At 41.1% G+C, this 18,173-nt stretch overlaps 1 protein-coding gene across 1 annotated transcript in view; it reads left to right on the top strand.

The window, feature by feature from the left end:
* The window catches only part of LOC111673457 (regulator of G protein signaling 12-like), a 36,325-nt gene that overhangs the window by 6,349 nt on the left and 11,803 nt on the right, over window positions 1-18,173 (top strand). Inside the window, exons 4-7 of the mRNA XM_087169876.1 lie at window positions 14,439-14,460; window positions 16,363-16,532; window positions 17,315-17,407; window positions 17,847-17,990. Coding sequence (XP_087026002.1) covers window positions 14,439-14,460; window positions 16,363-16,532; window positions 17,315-17,407; window positions 17,847-17,990 — 429 coding nt within the window. The remainder of the gene's footprint in view (window positions 1-14,438; window positions 14,461-16,362; window positions 16,533-17,314; window positions 17,408-17,846; window positions 17,991-18,173) is intronic.

Here is an 18,173-nt window from a genome sequence, read left to right as displayed (position 1 = left end):
TCAGGTTCTCATACAAAAATATTACAAATTCTAAAGGTTCTTCCCCTTCAAACTTACTGAATGTTCAAATTGTGAGGAGCTCGTTTGCAATTCTGGGCAGTGTGACTTATGAAGTTACAAACTTTAAAACAAGAAGTAAAATAATGCATTTTTCTTTTGTCTCTGAGCTCCAAGTCGGCTGATATGTGGAGATCCCTTACTGTGTGTTTCTGTTGGCTTTGTGATGTGTTTCAATATATTTAGTTGCTATGGCTGTGGCTTCGTAGCAGTTGCTAATTATGATGAATCTGTCAAGAGTAAAATTAATTCTTAGTTTACCATCATCCCTAACAACTGATGTAGCTGTTTTCTAGGGATTGTTATCAGACATGTACTCCTGCTCTTTGTTAAGTTTGAAATGTAGAGAACTGGGGAGCTTCAGGCTGCTGTAATCAGATTTCTATTTTACACTTCTTAGGTAGAACTATTTTCCATGGAACAAAATCACATTTGCAGGATAGAGAGCTGGATACTTTCACACTTGTAGTATTGTGTTGAGTTTACTTTGTTACGCAATGTTTTGTCAATTGTAATACCTGGCTCTCACCTCTCTGTCAGGAGCTGCCATGGCACTAAGAGGGAGAGACAGGCTCAGACTGGTCTATCTGGGAAGTATCAGTAGTGTCAAAAAACACTTGCCTTTCATATGGTGGCATCATGGGTAATATGATTTCAGTACATAATCCGGTTCTGACATGTCAGTGGTAGAATAAATGGCTAAAAGGCTGACTTGAAACAGCTGTGGTACGCTGAGTTTGGTTTATGTAAAATAGAATGTGGGCGTCCATATAATGACAGCTTGTGTTCGATTAAACAAGACTTGGATTAGGATGCTGGAATTATTGAGTTATGAGTGTGAATTTTCATTGTCAGGCATACATTGTGCAGATTAAAATTGCATTTAGCTGCTTTCTTTCTTAAACCAACTGGTTTTGAAAATCTGCATTCAGCAAGCTGGATTAATGCTTCCTGCTAAAGGTAAATCACTGTGCTCCTTTGGTTACATAAGATACTTTTTGATGCCAAAGAAGAATATTTAATTGTCTCTTGCAAGGGAAAGACGAGTTTTGTCAAAACACTAGTAGGAACACATTTGCATTTATATAGTTGAATATATTCACCGCTGTGCAAACAGAGGTGTCTGTTGTTTGTTTTGCACACAGCCATATCGACTGCTGTTGTTGAAGAAGTAAATTTCCCTGTCCGAAACTCTGCAAGTGGTCCAAGATTTTGTACCCTTGAATATCTGGTAGAAATTGCATGATTCTACTCCCCAAGGAGAGTTTTAGATGTTTCCAATTAGTGCCCCAAGTGGTACTGGATTTTTGAGGCTGATATTGAGATTTGAGAGTAAGAAAAAAGTTTAACATTTATCTGTAGAACAGTTAATAGCAACACATAACATAAAACAAACCTTTTATTTTTATATCCCTACAGTTTGGTTATTAAAAGATTATATTTTAGATATGTCCTTACCAAACTATGTACTGCCAACACGTTTGTAAATCCCTACAGACATATCTTCAAAATTTCCCTGCTGTAATTTCTTGTTAAATGGACAATTTATCGGTCAGGCTCTACTTCAAGGATGGTATCCAACAAAAGTTTCTCAGGATGCATCCAACACATAGCTATTCAGACTGTATCTGATTGAGAACAATTTTTAACCTGTGCAGTTTTAAGTCATGGTAGGCCTATATGTTCCAAGACATAACACTATAGGGAATGTTTTATGGTTGTCAAAGGCAATTAGATCCTCACCTCACACTTGCCCCGGGGGCTCTCATTTCAATGGCTTCACCCTGAGTGCATGGTCAGATATCAGATGGTGCACTTCTTAAAACTCCTGCCACAGCAAACCAAAGCCCATCCAATGGCGTTACCAATTATGTCCTTATAAAGCATTACATATATGCAAGGTTTGGTGGTTTTAGCAAAAAATTTAGAGAACCACTTGTGTTTTTTGTGAGAAGCAACCTCAACACAAGCTTTAATACTGGAATCTATGAAATCCTCGGTAGAGACAAGCTAGAAACTAGAGCATGAGAGCCTTTTCTCTGTTGAAGGCTGTTGAATTTTGAATGATCAACCTATCAAACTAAATTGTTGACCTTTAATGACTGCTTGTAGTGGGGGTACAAACATGAAAGGTTTTGAAGTGCTTGATTTGTGCATCACTTTATAACTTGTGTATCGTTACGAAGGATGTTGTGAAGGACTCTTCTCAGGGCAAGTTTAGCAAAAAAAAAAAAACGTGATAAACTCTCAGTCAGTGCATCTGGACTCACAAGGACACCGTGAGACTATTTTGGAGTTCACCATCAGTGCTCAGGGCAGACCCTTGTGGATAACCCCTGTATGTGGCCTCGCTGCTTGTTGTGGACAAGCCCAGAACAATTTGGACGCGTGAGGCCGTGTTGCTTTTTCCATGGTCGGTGGTGTGCGTCACAGTGGCTTGCGCAGGAATGAGCAAATGCTTGTTATTTTTCTTCACATTACAAAGGCTCTGACACGTAGCTTTTTTAACCCACGCACCAAGTCAGAATAGCATACATATAATCTCGTGCTTTTGGACATGCTTCGATGTGTGTTTTTCTGTTTCAGTAGTGGGAGAAACTCCTTTATAATTCTTGTGTTTGTGCTGATTCGTTTTCCCTGCATCTTATGATGAGTGTTTTGATGTATGCTGAGCTTTTGTTGTCAGATCCTCTTATGTTTGGGCATGTTGAAGAATGTGCGGCTTTGTACCTTTGTACCCCTGCCCCCACATCCCACCACACAGCTCCACCACTATGAGTCGATTTCTTCTTCATCACAGGCTCCTTGTTTTTAGCTCCAAACAGATGCCTTGCGCCCGTGATGCTCTGCAGATGACAGCGTGTTCAACTTTACAGAGAAGACACCATTTGCAGACTGCTGTGCCTGTGTTCACAGACTCTGTCTTCTGATGTGCTGCTGCATATGAAAACATCTGTTATTGCGAGCCGTGAGTTAATGCTCACTGTTTTATTCAGGCATACTCTAGGTGCCTGCTGGGAGATTTGGGGCACCTTTTTTGCTCCATGAGTGTGAAGTTTCTCCTTTGAGGTGTGGAGACATTAGCTGCTCTTGTTTGCACGCCTGTGGGTAATAGATCTATCCTGTGGGCGTAGCAAAAACCAAGAGAAGGCATGAAGACACAGAGACGGGGAGGGAGGTAAACAGAGAGGGAAAGAGGAGGAATTTACAGCAAAGAGAAAGAGGAGGGAGGGAGAGTGAGAGAGAGAGAGAGAGAGGAACCGGCAGCAAAGGAAGAGAGAGGGAGCTTTTGAACTCCCAGTAGCTGTCAGGATTTTCGGCTCTCCTCCACACTCTCTCCTCCCCCGTTGAGCTCTGTCTCTCTGCACTGCAAACATTGACTCGCACACGCACCGCGGAGCTCCAGCGGATGGACTCGTTTACACACACCAGGTGTGTGGAGCAGCGCTGAAGACGAGCCAAACACACGCACACAGCGCCATACATGGAGCAAACTTTAACTCTCAACTCTGTAAGTCTTGAGGTCTTCGTTATTTTGTCTGTCTTCACTTCTCCTCTATTTGATGATGCCATCTTCATCTTTCACACTAGTGGTATCCTCCCTGCCACCGTTACTTTTCCTTCTTTGGGCTCTTTGTAGCTCCTGTTGTAGCCTTTGAGCGGCATACAGTGGTTAGCTTGTGTGGTCTGTCAGAGGAATGTTTTGAGCAGTGCCAGCCGAATTCTCATGTGCTCTATGGTACACACAGCACTGCTGTATACAGCAAAATGTGGTCTCACATCCATATCAGGATGCATCTTGACTTTAAATTAGACGTTATGTTAAAAGGGTTTTATGAAGTGACCGTGGATTATTCTTGTAAACTGCATGGGCCTTTGAATGAAGTGCGCTCTGTTGCACTCACCCTGAGAAGCGACCTTTTTCGCAGTCAATTGGTGGCATTGGAAGAAGTGAGATTCAGTGAGAGAGAAACGGATCAGAGTTTGTCGTTGTCAGATAGAATAAATTCTTCAGTGAATGTACACTAGCACTGTGTTTGAGGTCGTCATGTTACAGCAACAGTTTAGTCTGAACTTGAAATGGTTGCCTGTGGGTTTACCTTGCCCCTACTGGCTTTGTGCAGGCATGTCCCCGCTCTGATTCACCAGCCTTCTTATTCACTTATCTAAAAGCAAGCTTTGCGAAAATATGTCCCTTTTTTGGTGGTGTATGACTACTGCACGATCTTTATCGCACAGTATGTCAGAAAGGAACTAATAAATTAAATATAAGCAACAATCAAGTTGAGTTATGATTATTAATATTGTATTTTACTGTAATTTGCTAAAATGCCATACTTCATTATATAAATTTCTCTCACTGTTTTTGATGTGGGTGCGATGACTTGAGAAAATGAGCAGGAATAGTGTGTTCCTGCGGCTCAGCAGTAGAGGCAGGAGAACACGACGCACTTTTATCTCACTGACATCACATGGCCAGTTCTGGAGTGTGGGTGGACAGTTGCGCTCACGAATGTGTCCTAAGGCTAACATTATAGGATGCAAAGACTAAGCAGGCTGACATTTTCTAAATGTCTCCACTATGATTCCCTTTCTTCTTTCCTCCTCCTGCAAGAGGTTTTATTGCAATTACATAGACTCTGCTCTGCTCTCTCCAAACCCACTAACTGGAAAAACAGTACATTAACACAACAAAACTTGAGTAGAAGTTACTTAGCTGTCCAGCTGCTGCTCGCTGTATGAATATGCAACAGCCAATAACCAGATGACCAGATGTGGCTGTGGTTGCTGAGTTTGCTATTTGACCAAGCTGTAACCACGGAAAATACCCGCTGCCTCTCCATCTCTGGACGGAGGCGCACTGCAGCTCCATTCTCACACCAACGCTATGACATCATCTATCGACATTCACAATTATGATATATCTTTTTTAGTTAACCACACAGCTCTTCATCATTCGCTGTTGATCGACTATAGGAAAAGCTATCTGAACCAGGATGTCTATGGATGTGATACACAACTTCTGGAAATGATTCATTCTACACTCACTGTTTACCTTCCTCAATCGTACTATTATTACATTTCTCTGCTTCACTGAAAGGGAATTTACTGCCAAGGGTGTGGAGGTTACTCAACAAGGAATGGCTTCAGAACTGCCAAAGTCTTTTATCATCTCATGCTGGTAACAGTTCAGACATGTCTGGGATACAGTGGGCTGCTCGTCTTTCCTTACTGTTTACCTCACACCTGTAGCTCAGACAACGCCGGGGTGCGTTTGCTTCATGGCTGAGACACTGAGAAATACAGCCCGTCCTGTTTTAACTGGAGGGGATTGCAGGAAAGCTCAGGAACTGAATGTAGTTGGTATCGTTTTGGCCTTGTGTTGGTGCAAGATGCTGCAGAATCAGGCCAAGGTCTTGTCTACTTCGCACTGTGGAAGTCATAAACATTGATTGTTGGGGCAGCCAAGTTACACTCCCTGTGATGTTGTGGGGGATTGGCTTGGCGCTCTACTTTGACAATGTAAACACTAACTTTTCCTAACGAGGTATTTTTATAAACATCTTCATCCTGTGGTCAACATAAATAAATGTGATATTTATGGTTATATAGCTTGGTTATTGCATGACCTCCTTGTTTACAGTTGAGTAAAAGGCCATGTATTGTTCATGTAGTGTTCTACACCATGTGTCATGATGTTTCCAAAGGCAGTAAATTAAAATGTTGCCCTGAAATGCAAATTTTTGTGGTGCAAATGAATGGCATAATATGAAATATACAGAATGGTTAAGCAAAGGGGAACTAGCACAGTTAGTTTCCGTATGACATAAAAAAATAAATCAAGTGTCATTTAGGAAGGATGTGTAGAAGTGTGTGTGTAGACAAGGCCTCACACTATAAAAGTCTCAAACTGCATTTTTTTTTTACCACTGTGAGCATTGCCATGGACTCGTTACCATACCAAATACCAATAGAGACTCAGTGCCATCCTATAGTTAAGCCTAGCTTGCCTTCACCTCTTTCCCAGTCTCACTCAAACACTTTAGGTTCCCTGCATGACCAAAATGATTACAGATCTTACACCGCATACGGTCAGTAGTACTTGCACAGGAAGTAAAGGATTGTGGCAGGTTCTAATGTACCCAAGAACTCAGACTTTTCAAAACTGTGTACACTAAGCTTTCATTTAAGTTAGCTTGGTGGAAAACCAGGGGGACTCACGGGGCTAATTATAAGTGTCAGGTTTCAGGTTGGAAAGTCCATTTCTGGTGTTTTTTATGGAAGAGAATGAGAGCAGTCGGAGGGTGTGGTGGCATCTTATGTGGTTTATCCACCTAAAGCCCTCCAGGCTCATGTGAGTGCAGCCCTTTCTCTATGATAATAAATTGGGAGATGGGAGGGGTCCTTTCTCTCTCTTAAGTTATTCTATTTTGTGGGATTCAGCTGTGCCTTGTAAATCAAATGTATTTTATTTGTTACTTATTTTGTATGTAGCATTTTCCTAGTGACATGCCAATATTCCTGTTTGTTACGACAACACAACACAACACAGAGAGTTAATGTCATGTTTCTATGTGTGCTTTAGGCTTCACAGTTGCAGTGAGTGAGTATTAGTGAGTAGTAAGTCCGATGCCATGAGCTGACAGGTCCAGGCAGAGTTAACTTCGGTTAAGATCAGAATTGACATTGTTAGAAGTTGGGAAAGACAAATTCTGATATTGGTTAAAGCGGCACATTCCTGACCCTGGGAGAAGTAGGGCAGCAAAGGGAAACACGTAAACATATCCATTCAGATGAATGCTAGCACACCCTGCCAGCTTTTTTATCAGCAACAAGTGGCTAACACACACACACACACACACACACACACACACACACACACACACACACACACATATCGGCAGCACTGCACAAATCATAGTAATGCCACTTTAATCCAGATAGGAACAGAGCTGTACCCATCTGCTGTGGCTAACCGGTTGGAGTTGGGGAACAGGCAGTAGATTACTGCCGATCAGGGGGATTAAGAGATGAAACGCACTGCGACAATGACGATGGCCTCTGTTTGCATGCAAATCACTCGTGTCTTTAAAGACATTGCGAGCAACTCATTTGTTTACTGAGCGGATTACATTTCAAAGCCGCCTCGACACAAGTCTAGTCTCTTTACATGGCTCATGATCTGGGGCCAGACGTGCATCCCCCCAGCATCATTTAATGTCTGAGGTGGGATCCTTGTTTAACATAAAAGCCCTTTTATTAGATTTGTTTTTTAATTAAACTCTTCAGAGATCAAGATGATTAAATCTAAGCTAAAACTAAAATGTTGGCTTCCTACTCAAGTGCTAGAGTGTAGTCTCATATCCACACACACAACATGATAAGTTTTACATTTGAAATTGTTACCTGCTGAAGCTGTTTAAATTTATTTAAAATACATTCTCTCATTTTCTTTTTCTTAAAACAAGTGAGTAGACTTGCCAGTCAGGTGAGATAATAACTGTGACAAAGATATCCAAAGGATGCTTTTTCACCCCTGTATCTTCTAGTTTGCTTGTAGGTAAAATTAAAAAGTTATATACATGTATGGCTGAAATTTGAAATTTGTAGGAAACAAAGTATTTTTTGCTCTATTGTACTACATTCATGTCTGAAAAGCCAAACATAGAGTTAGTTGCAAAACACCATTGTATTTAGTCTATTATTCAAATCCATGAAACACATTGTTTGGTTATTACCAAAATCATATGGCCCTTAAAGTAAAAACAAAAATCAAATGATTTCAAGATTTAAATTGACTTATGTATTAGTGTCATTATGAACAACACTGGCACAATTCCTGACGCTCTTATGACAAACATTAGATTTATCACTGGAATACAACAATAAGTTACATATTAGCATGTTCTATATTTACTAAGTGCAAATCATGAAAATATGTTGTGTCTGTTTCACAGCCTGAGATATATGGACATAATACAGATACCAAACCTAAGGGGATGCTAATTGTGTTCATGTTGTTTACCATTCCTGATCTGTTAGCATCACATAGGCATGCTGACCTCATCAGATCTTTGCTAATGTGATAGAGTGTCTGGCAGATTTGTAGTGACAAACAAGATTTCCCATAGTTAAAACACTAGATTCAGCTTCTTAAACTCCAAAAATCAAACACAAGGTTGTCTGTTGTCTGTCTACACTATCTTCTCTTAGATATTGTCAGAGGAGTTTCATAATTTGCTAAATCAGTCCGACTCCCTCTCTCCCCCACACTCTTTGCTTGGTTGGGAAATAAATGTCTCTTCCATCTTATCAGACACCGCACCCTCTCCCTCCCTCCCTCAAAAGGAAGTTGCCTCCATGCAAGACTCTTTCTTGATGTTATTTTCAGGGAATAGTTTGTCGTCTGCAGCAGATAGCAGGTCTAGATTATTTTCCGTCTTTGGTCAAGATTGCCTGGTGGAGAACTTGACATGCAATTAGTTAGGTCTTGTGACAAGCAGCGCTTATTGTCACTGTACAGTCTGTCTAGAAATGTTTCACAAATTGATTAAATCAAGTGGAGGCTCAGAGCTCATGTGAAGCTTTTTACTTTGTGGCAACAGACTCAATTTCTTCACCAAGTAGCAGAAAAATGCCTTTCCTCGAGGCATTTTGTTTGAAAAGTTCCAACATGCTTTGCTCTTGTTATGTGCTTATAGAAGTTTCACCTGGATGAACTGAACACTCTGCCTCAGGGGTGTCAAAGGGCAAAAGGAGACCTGAAGGGCTGAACTTATACTGCTCTGTATCCTGTGATTTTCTGATCACAGTTATGGATGACTCAGCTCAGCACCATGAATAGCTTCTAATTACTGCATGGCTGATTTTATCTGCACATGAAAGCGTACACATTCTTTCAGTGGTGCAATTCTGCATTACAGCATGAAGTACACGCTATGTAATTATCTGCGTAGTACAGTGTTTTACATGAATACCATTTTGTACTAACAGGAAATGATATAACATATGTGCTGATGAAAATCAAACTGTGACTTTGGAAAGCTACTGCCAATTCAAATTTGGAGAGAGAAAACAAGATTCTTAAGAGATGTAATACTTTGTTTAATATTTCTGAGATGTTCCTGGAGCTGGATCAATGCTTTCCGCAATTAGTTTTCATTTTCCCAGCTGTGAGTAGCTCATCTATTTATTTTGTGCTTTGCACTGTCGGATAATAATGTTCAAAAGCACATTCAGAAATGAAGTAAATTGATTACTTACAGATAATTTTGTCTGTTTTTCTGTATGTGTGTGTGTGTGTGTGTGTGTGTGTGTGTGTGTGTGTGTGTGTACCCAAAATTCAGTTTAAAGTAGATTTAGAATGTAAAATGAAACTGGAACTAGTAATCACACATCCTGGGTGAAGTGCTTTTAACGTGAATGCTAAATTTCGACTGTTTATTTGGAGATCGAAATGCCTCATAGTAATATAATAATGGCTGTGAAGTGTTTTGGCATCTGATAAGCCTTCAAACTCATGGATCTGGTCCTAAAAGTGGACCCCTGGATCATATTTCACGCCCCCACCAACTCAGCCTTTTGAATTTTTTTTTTTACCCAGAGTTATCAGTCTGAACATCCATTAAGAGACCTTGAACCCCTTGTTCTAATGGTGGAATTGGGGAGGCTGTGTCCAACTTTCCAAAATCCACAATTTGACAATGACACTCACTTCATACAGTGATTGGCCAGGTGTGTGGAGGTGTGAAGATAAGCATGGTTTGAGTGTTTCTCTGAACCTCTTGTTTTCCATTTTTTTCTAAAACAGTTATTGTACTTGTGACTTTCTGTGTGTACAATCAAGTGCAACATATGAAAGCCTTTTAGGACAGACTGTCCAAACGTGGGCACTGTTATTTATCCACATTAGAGTCCACATACATTTCAGTGCCAATAGACACACTGTACAACTGTATTTGAAGAACACTGGGACATTTTCTCTCAGTCTGTCCTCGCGTGTGCTTTCTCTTTCTTGTTTACATACATGAACAAACACCTCTCCTGAGGGAATTAAGATTTCATCTGTGATTACCCCCCTCCAAACCAGCAACACAGACATGCACATATGACAAACATCCAATTTCCAAAGTGATAGACCATGTAAAAATCTAATTAAACAGGAGAAATCTACCATGAAAAGCAGGCTGTTAATAAACACTGTATCTCATTCATTATTCACGGCAAAATTAAGTCCAAAGAATGCTAGCTCATTTGCCACGGGAAAACCTCAAAGAATGAACCACCCATGCTTTAAGAATAATAGTTGGTCTCCAAAAACAGTTGGCATGTTGATTGTAGAGATTTGCCAGATATGTGGAGGCACAGTACTGCAGCGGAGACAAGGAGTGATGCCAGAATAAAAAACAATTTTCTTTTTCTGGTACATGAGCTAAATTGCAAGCAGAAAACACCAATTGACACGATTACTGTTTGGGGTGTAAGAATGGTGCTCTGTGACAGCGGATAATGAAGCTCAAGAGTTCAGCTCGTGGGCTACCAAACTTTTATTTTGATTGAACAAAATTCATCTGGTTTCAATTTTAACTGACTGAGTATTTTTTCTCTCTTTCAAGTAAAGAGAGAGTGCCCCGACTGGAAACAAAAGAGGGGGGAAGGCCAGTGTGGTTTTGACATAGTGAGTGTGTGTTTTTGTTAGGGGAATAAATGGAGGGGGGGTTGATTCATCTGATTCCTTCATGCCACTGTGGCACAGGCTGTATGTATTCTCGGTTGGGTTGCCATGGCAACAGCTGCAGAGTAAGGAAATCTTTCTTTCCTCCTTCGCACCCCCCTCCTCCTCCTTCTCCTCCTCTTTCTTCCTTTCTGTCCAGTGCCTTGTCAAATTTCTGCTTCTTTCTCCCTCCCTCTCTTTCCCTCTCTCCGACTTGTACAGACATGGTTTGCAGAGTTTTGGGTGGGGAATGTTCAGGTATGCATTTGCACACACACACACACACATACTCTGTCTGTGTGCTGCTGGTGTAGCTACTAGGGAACAATGAGTCTCAAAAAGAGACTTTCCTTCAAGAGGACCTGGAACTTCGGCACTGTAAGTAAACTGTGGTTTGCCGACCGAGCCTCCTCTTCCTCTGTATGAAACCGGGAGACTCTTTTTGTTCAGTCAGCTGTTTTTCTCATTAATCTCCCTCTTTGTCGCTCGTCTCTCTCCCACTCAGAACAGCTGTTTGAAGCGGCGGGGACTCCTGGTTGTTTGTTTGCGGGGTGCTAGAATCAGCCTTGACTTGTGTAAAACTTTTTGAAGGCGCTTTTTTTTTTTTTTTTAATCTGAATGTGGCAAAGTGTTGAACAGGGCACATCTCAACCTAGTTTTTGAAGGCAGGAACATGCCCAAACAAGCTGAAAAGATAAAAGAACTCACTTTTAAGACATCAGAAATTCACTCTGTGTTAATGAGTCACATTAACATTTGTGTGAATGGAGTTTATCTTTCAACTAATTTAACAGTGATGATAGTGTGGTCTAGTCATGATGTCCCACTCCATATCATACACATAAATCTGTCGGTGTGATCATCTATGTTCCTTCAGCATGTGGTGTCTCGAGATGCCAGACTGTATGTCGTGGGGGCTGTACCACAGTAAAGCTAGAGGAGCGTTTTCCAATTAGAAAGCCAAATCAAGCTCTCCTCTGAGCCAGGGTACCCACTGTGGCTTGAATTCTGATTTTGTCCATTTGGTTGATAACAACATAATGTGGACATCTTTCAGAGGCATTCCCACTGGGAAATGGGATATTTGCAATTTAGCCTTACATGAAAGAGATCAAAGAGGGCCTGTTGTACTGCAGAGCCACCCACAGTGGACCAGCTTGTCACCAGAGGTGTCAACAGAGGAAAGGCGTGTATGGACAAGAGGTGATCATGTGCCTGGGTCATCACTTCGGCCTCATTGTAGGAGACTTGTGGGCGAGGAAGCAATAACGAGTTGAAAAACACACAGTGGTGTGTGTGGTCTAACCCCTGCGGCCTCATACATGCAAACACACACACACACACTACCTGTATGTTTGCCAGCCCTGCCTGGTCAACCTTTACAAGTATGATGTGTGATGATGTCATTGTATTTGAGTGAAGTGCTTAAACAATTAGTCAATCAAATGATTCGTTGATCCTCAGATTATTAACCAACAATAATTTATCATTTAGGTCATCTGTCAGGCTAAACAGTCAAGTATTTGTTGTTTCTAGGCTGGTTTTCTCTGTTTTACGTCATTGTAAACTGAATATCTTTGTAAACTCAAATCCAACTGCATTTTTGGGGTTTGCACTGTTAGTTGGATAAAATCAGTTAATTGAACATGTTGTCATGGACTGGGTGTTTTTCTTCACAGTTTCCAAACCATTAAAATAATTGTTAGTTTCCCCTTTTGAGAAATGCGAGTAGAATCTAATAAATTATGTGACGCACTTGCTCAGATCAGTTTCAGGGTTTTGCAATATTTCAATCATTCATTTAGAGGCTTAGGCATGCTTACTCAACTTATGACATATTTGTCATTGACATAATTATCCTCTGACACAAGTGTGTATGATTTAAAGTTACTCTCCCACTCTTACTGTGCGGAAGTTCAAGTCTTACAAAAAGAAGATATCTATCATATTTGTCATCTAAAAGGTGAAATTAAGTAGTATTGGCTCCTGAAGCATTGACAACAGTGAGTACAACAATTCATAATAATCAAAGTGTCAGTCTGGAGACCTTTTTGTTTGATCAAAGTTTATGTCACAGTGTGGGATGTCTGTCTTGTACTTTAAAATGAACCACAGTCGCAACACTCTATGTATTTAAGGTTAGAGCTTTAGCTGTTTTTAGATTCAAGGGGGCAGACAGATGGAGTGGGTGTTCTCTCTTTTCTCTCTCCTCTGTTTCGGCTTCATGTTGGTCTTCATCCTTACCCACCCATGATTACTGTACACATGCTGGCCACCACAGAAGGGGTGGCTTTTGGGTGTTGACTATATGGGGTTGGACTCAGCAGCAGCAGAGTTGTAAAGAGGCTATGACGGACAATTAGTGGTTTAGAGGTCTGTGTCTGATAGAGCTTTTGGATGTGGCTGCTCCCAAAATGGAACAACGCGTCACGTCAGTGCTCATGACGACGACTAAATCCCCTGCCTTCAGATGGCCAGTTGAATATGCTGGCCCAGTATATGTCTGGACTTGTTCTAAGGCTGATGGATCAAGCCGAAAACTACTAATTAAATCAAAACTCACAGCCTATTAGAAATTATACGATTTATAAAGTCAGACTGGAGAAAGAAACCTCATTTAATGTTTCACTTTTAAAACCAGCCCCATCAGCATCCATCATTTTTGTTATGTTTCTATGATATTGCATCTCTACAATCCAGTATTATGCAATTTCACTGAGGCACAAACTGTGTACTGCTCACACCAAAGCTCAAGCCTGGCAATAAGAGCCTTGTTTAGACGTATTATCAGCCTTGAATATTCACACTTTGAAGTGGCAGCTCAGAAAACACTCTTCTGGAAATAGTCTCCCCTTTTCAGATGAATCCTCCAACGCACCAATTTTTCAAGTGTTCTTGGACCAAGCCCGAAGATGTGCCTCTCATATCCTCCCCCGCATTTAAATTTATTTATGACGACAGCTCAGGAATTAAACCTCTCTTTATTAGCCTAACTAAAATTATGCTAACAGGTTTTAGAGAAGTCCAATGCTGAGGCAGTGATTACTAATTTGAGAATTGCAAGCAAATATTTGTTGAGCCACGATGAGATCAGACATGGGTGGTGCTTTATTGAGCAGTATTTCTTGGTTATAATTACACCCAGCTATGGAAAGTTGTCTCTGTGAAATTTTCATGCCCACTAGAGGTGATTGTACTGTTTGCCCTTTATTCAGGAACCTCTACACAGACATAAACCACTCATTCCCTGAATTAGCAAGTGAAAAGAGGACCATTACAGCCAGTGATGGCCTCTCAAGTAGCTCTGCCTTGATGAGCTCTGATCTTTGTGACAACAGTTAGCAGGAATGCACACATTCGGGGCTGTGTGTGTGTGTGTGTGTGTGTGTGTGTGTGTGTGTGGATAATATAAAATGAGGGGTGGGTCCTGGTGTGGAGGTGTGAACAGCTGTGTTTGGTAGCGGCCAGGGGTCCGCCCACTTACAAATTAACGTGTCCCAGTAGAGCACACACACTCTCAAGTACAAACCACAAAGACACACACCTCAGAGCTACCGGTTGGATGCCTGGAGAGACACTGCTATCAGCACAGTATTCAGTCTCTTGTCTCAGCACAGGAGGTCATGAGAGCAGCCTCTCACTCATGTCTCTCTTTGTTCTCTTTCAGTCTGTGGCTTCTTCAGATGGCGGTGAGTACCATTCCTTTACTACTACCTTTAAAACACTATTCTTTACAAAACAATATAACACCTAAACACCAACCTTTGATATTTAAAGCTATGTTATGAACTGTTTCTGATGTTAAAAACTGAAGTAAATAGAAGGTTTTACATTTTAAAACTTTTTCTTAATCATCCCATTTTTACTAACATAGTGAGACCTTTTCATCTTGTCTAGCTTGCAGCGCTGTGTCCATTTATTTGTGTCTGCATTTTTAATTCTCATTTTCTACCCTCAACACAGAGCTTTATGTTGTTCAATAAAGTGGTCTCATAAAAAAGACTTTTGGTGGGGACGGTGTATTCACTGTAGGCAGCATGCCTCATTAACAAAGGATGTTTGTTGAGTGTGTTTTGGGTCACAGTCGGTGCTAGCGTGCATGCTGTCTGGGCCTCCCTTTCATAGCAGTTTTAATAACATTTGCTAACAGGCTGACCAAGGCTGCGGTGAGGAGTGCAGCTCCGCTCCTTTCACTGTGGATGTGGATCAGACATGCAGGGCTGTTTGCTTTCTAAAGCCATCTCATTAACTGAGCTGCACACAATGTGGTAAACATGGATCCCAAAGCCTCAGTCCTGATGCATTAAACCAAGTCCAAACAAATGGCTTGTCAGCAAACTGTACACAGAGACTCCAAGTGACACAGGGAAAGCGGTCATTTGCCCTTATTGTTGAAAAGAAAATTCACTTTTCTTCAAATTGCCATACTTAACTTTAAAGCCTGTGCAATTTTAATGGCACATCCACAGATTCAATAGAGCTAAATGCTAAGACAGAATGATGAACTAAATTTTCAAAGGTCATGTCGAGGCCACATTAGTCATAATCTCAAAGACCTCACTGTGAGGCTGTCAGTGATGTCATGTACTATTTACACTGCCTTTATTTCACAACTACACCTGTTTGTAAATCCACCCTACTCCTTTTGCAGGCGTTTTGGAAAGATGAAGATATGCAGTACTGCACCTTACTTGACAGAACTAACATTTCTGTTCTTAACAGCAAAGATAAAGTCTGTTAATAGCAGTTGCCCATGCCAACCAGTTAAATATCCACAGAATAACAACAGCTTCTGTGTATCCGTAACCAATCCAACTGTGATCCTTTTGTTTTTTGTTTTTATTTTGCGCTCCTTGATTGGTCGGCACACAGCTCTAAAGTGGCCATCTGCTGTCATGATTGCAGGTACTGTGCAGGCTGAGGCCCCCACTTTAGTTGACCACGAGTTCCTGGATCCTCACCCACTCCCTCCTTTTCTCCCTTTAATCAGCTGTGTCTCCCTTTGTTCCAAAGGGTAAAGTAGTGAGCCATTAGCTTTCCCTCAACTCCCTTAGTCCAATCCATTTTCTATATCTGTTCAAGACTTGGATGCTGCTGACACATTATGTGCCTGTTCCTTTATTCACAATTTCCTTAAGCTAAGTTGAGTTTTAGGTTGTAGCTGAGCTATTAACTTTAGCACTACAACCAGAATCTGATTTTGTTCCCACAAAAAATTGTCCTCTTTATTGTTTTGCTTGCTGCATCACGTTTATTTACCAAAAATCTTCGACATGCCTAGTTTTGTGTGGGCCTTTTGAAGATGTGTATTAATAGAGGATACGTTTTTTTAATTGTGTCTTTGATGAGTTCTAGGAAAACATATTAGAGCTCAGTTACAGCAGTGCTGCAGATTGCCTTCTCAATAATTAACATATAAACAACTTTAATGAATGTACATGGGTCAAGAAGAAGGAAAATACAAAAATCCACAGGAATATTAAAAGGCACAAGAGGGCAACCTGAACGATAGCTTTAATATTCCCTCCGGCTGAAATTACTCTTTAACATTAAACCCTTTTAACCTTTGCCTTGCTCTCCCCGTCTTGCAGACTACAGTGGACTCCCGTTGCAGGGATGCTGCAGCCACAGCAGTCTGAACAGTAATGGCAGTCTTCCAGGAGCAGGCAGCCATCGAGGAGTTCCAGAGCAGCGTGTGGCCAGCTGGGCTGCGTGCTTTGAACGTCTCCTCCAGGATCCAGAGGGAGTGCGCTACTTCTCGGTAAGATGGGAAAAAGTTTCTAAAGTTGACTGAATCCCTTCTCTCCAAAAGTGTTGTCAAAAAACAGCTGACATGAAAAGCAGAGCAGTGCAGTTGTATGTTGTTTGGATTTTATCGATTCTGCTCATTGACTCTGGTTTTTACTGAACCCTTGTTTTGGTAAAAAAAAAAACTAAAATATGTTGGTAGCAAAACCATCTTTATGAAGAAAACTATTCTCTGCAGTTTTACATTTGCTTTTATTTGTGCCTGGTGCTTCTGCATTAGCTGGTGGTTTCCCATTTTGACTTAAATTAGGGGCTGCATTCTCAAACATATTCATATAAATGTTAGACCACTTTCCCTCGTGCATTAAATTACAGTCATTTTTCACATCTCACATTGTGAATCTTTGATAAACTTTTGTGTGTTGTATTTGGAAAAGCTTCAAGCTCAGAAGCAATTCTCAATACCCAGCTTAGTGTGTACAGGCATTTATGTTACCATACCGCCCACATAAAAGATGTGTGTTTGAATTTAGCCCACAACACCTTCAGAACGCTCAACCTTAAGTTCTGGCGTCCCAGAACCACCTCGCTCCTCACCTTCCCTCAGCACCGATCAGAGCTGCACTCGCCTACACCATCCTGCGCCTACACTTACACCAATCTTGTTCACAACATAACACCCAATAATTTCTGGCCTCACTACTGGTCTCAACAACAGCAAGAACACAGGGAAGATGAGAAAGTGATGACCAGCTTGAAATCATATAGAAACTTTTGGACTGTATGTTTCCACAGGAATTTCTCAAGAAAGAATTCAGTGAGGAGAATATCTTGTTCTGGCAGGCCTGTGAATACTTCAGTCATGTCCCTGCAACTGATAAAAAGCAGGTAAGTCCACAGTATGCAGCTACATGTGCAGTTAGGAGTTTGTGCTTAGTATACTGTGGTCCAGTGTGAACTGGTAGATCCTGGCATGGTTAAAAACTTACTCAGAACAGCAGTGTCTTCCAACTTAAAACATAATAAATGAAACAATGAAGATGACCCCTCGTCACAGGTTTAAAATGAGTCAGTTGTGTTAAAAGAAAAATTTTTTTGACTTTCTTTCAGCCTCTTAATCAACTCTCATCCCTCATATTCATCTTGTGACCCCATTTGTGGGCCCTGACCCTCAGATTTGAAACCACTGCTTCATAGCACAGAGCCAATCCACGTCTTGATGCCCAATTCATTGTGTGAAAAACATGATTAGATAAGAAGACATGTAGCAACATAACTTTCTGCAGTTGTGTTTGTAATTCTGCATCACCAAACCTTTTTCATGCAGCTGTCCCAGAGAGCAGGAGAGATCTACAACAGCTTCCTGTCCAGCAAGGCCACCATGCCGGTCAATATTGACAGCCAAGCCCAACTGGCTGATGACGTCCTCACCTCCCCACGGCCCGACATGTTCAAGACACAGCAGCTACAGGTACAAACAGACAGCAGTGGAGTTCTTCTATTAAGATAGCACAATCTGTTGGTTGATAAATAATGTAGTGCTGAAGATCAAGACATTTTTCTAGACAGTATTATTAGGTGGCATTCTGTGTGTGCAGTAGGGGGCTTGTTCTCATCTAGCCTTTAGTCACTTTGCACAAGCATATTGGATTTT

Source organism: Seriola lalandi, unplaced genomic scaffold, assembly GCF_002814215.2.
Source record: "Seriola lalandi dorsalis isolate HSWRI2012SDOR001 ecotype SW California unplaced genomic scaffold, Sedor1 jcf7180002054919, whole genome shotgun sequence".
Classification (NCBI taxonomy): Eukaryota; Metazoa; Chordata; class Actinopteri; order Carangiformes; family Carangidae; genus Seriola; species Seriola lalandi.
This window is presented reverse-complemented; position numbering and strand designations above follow the sequence as displayed.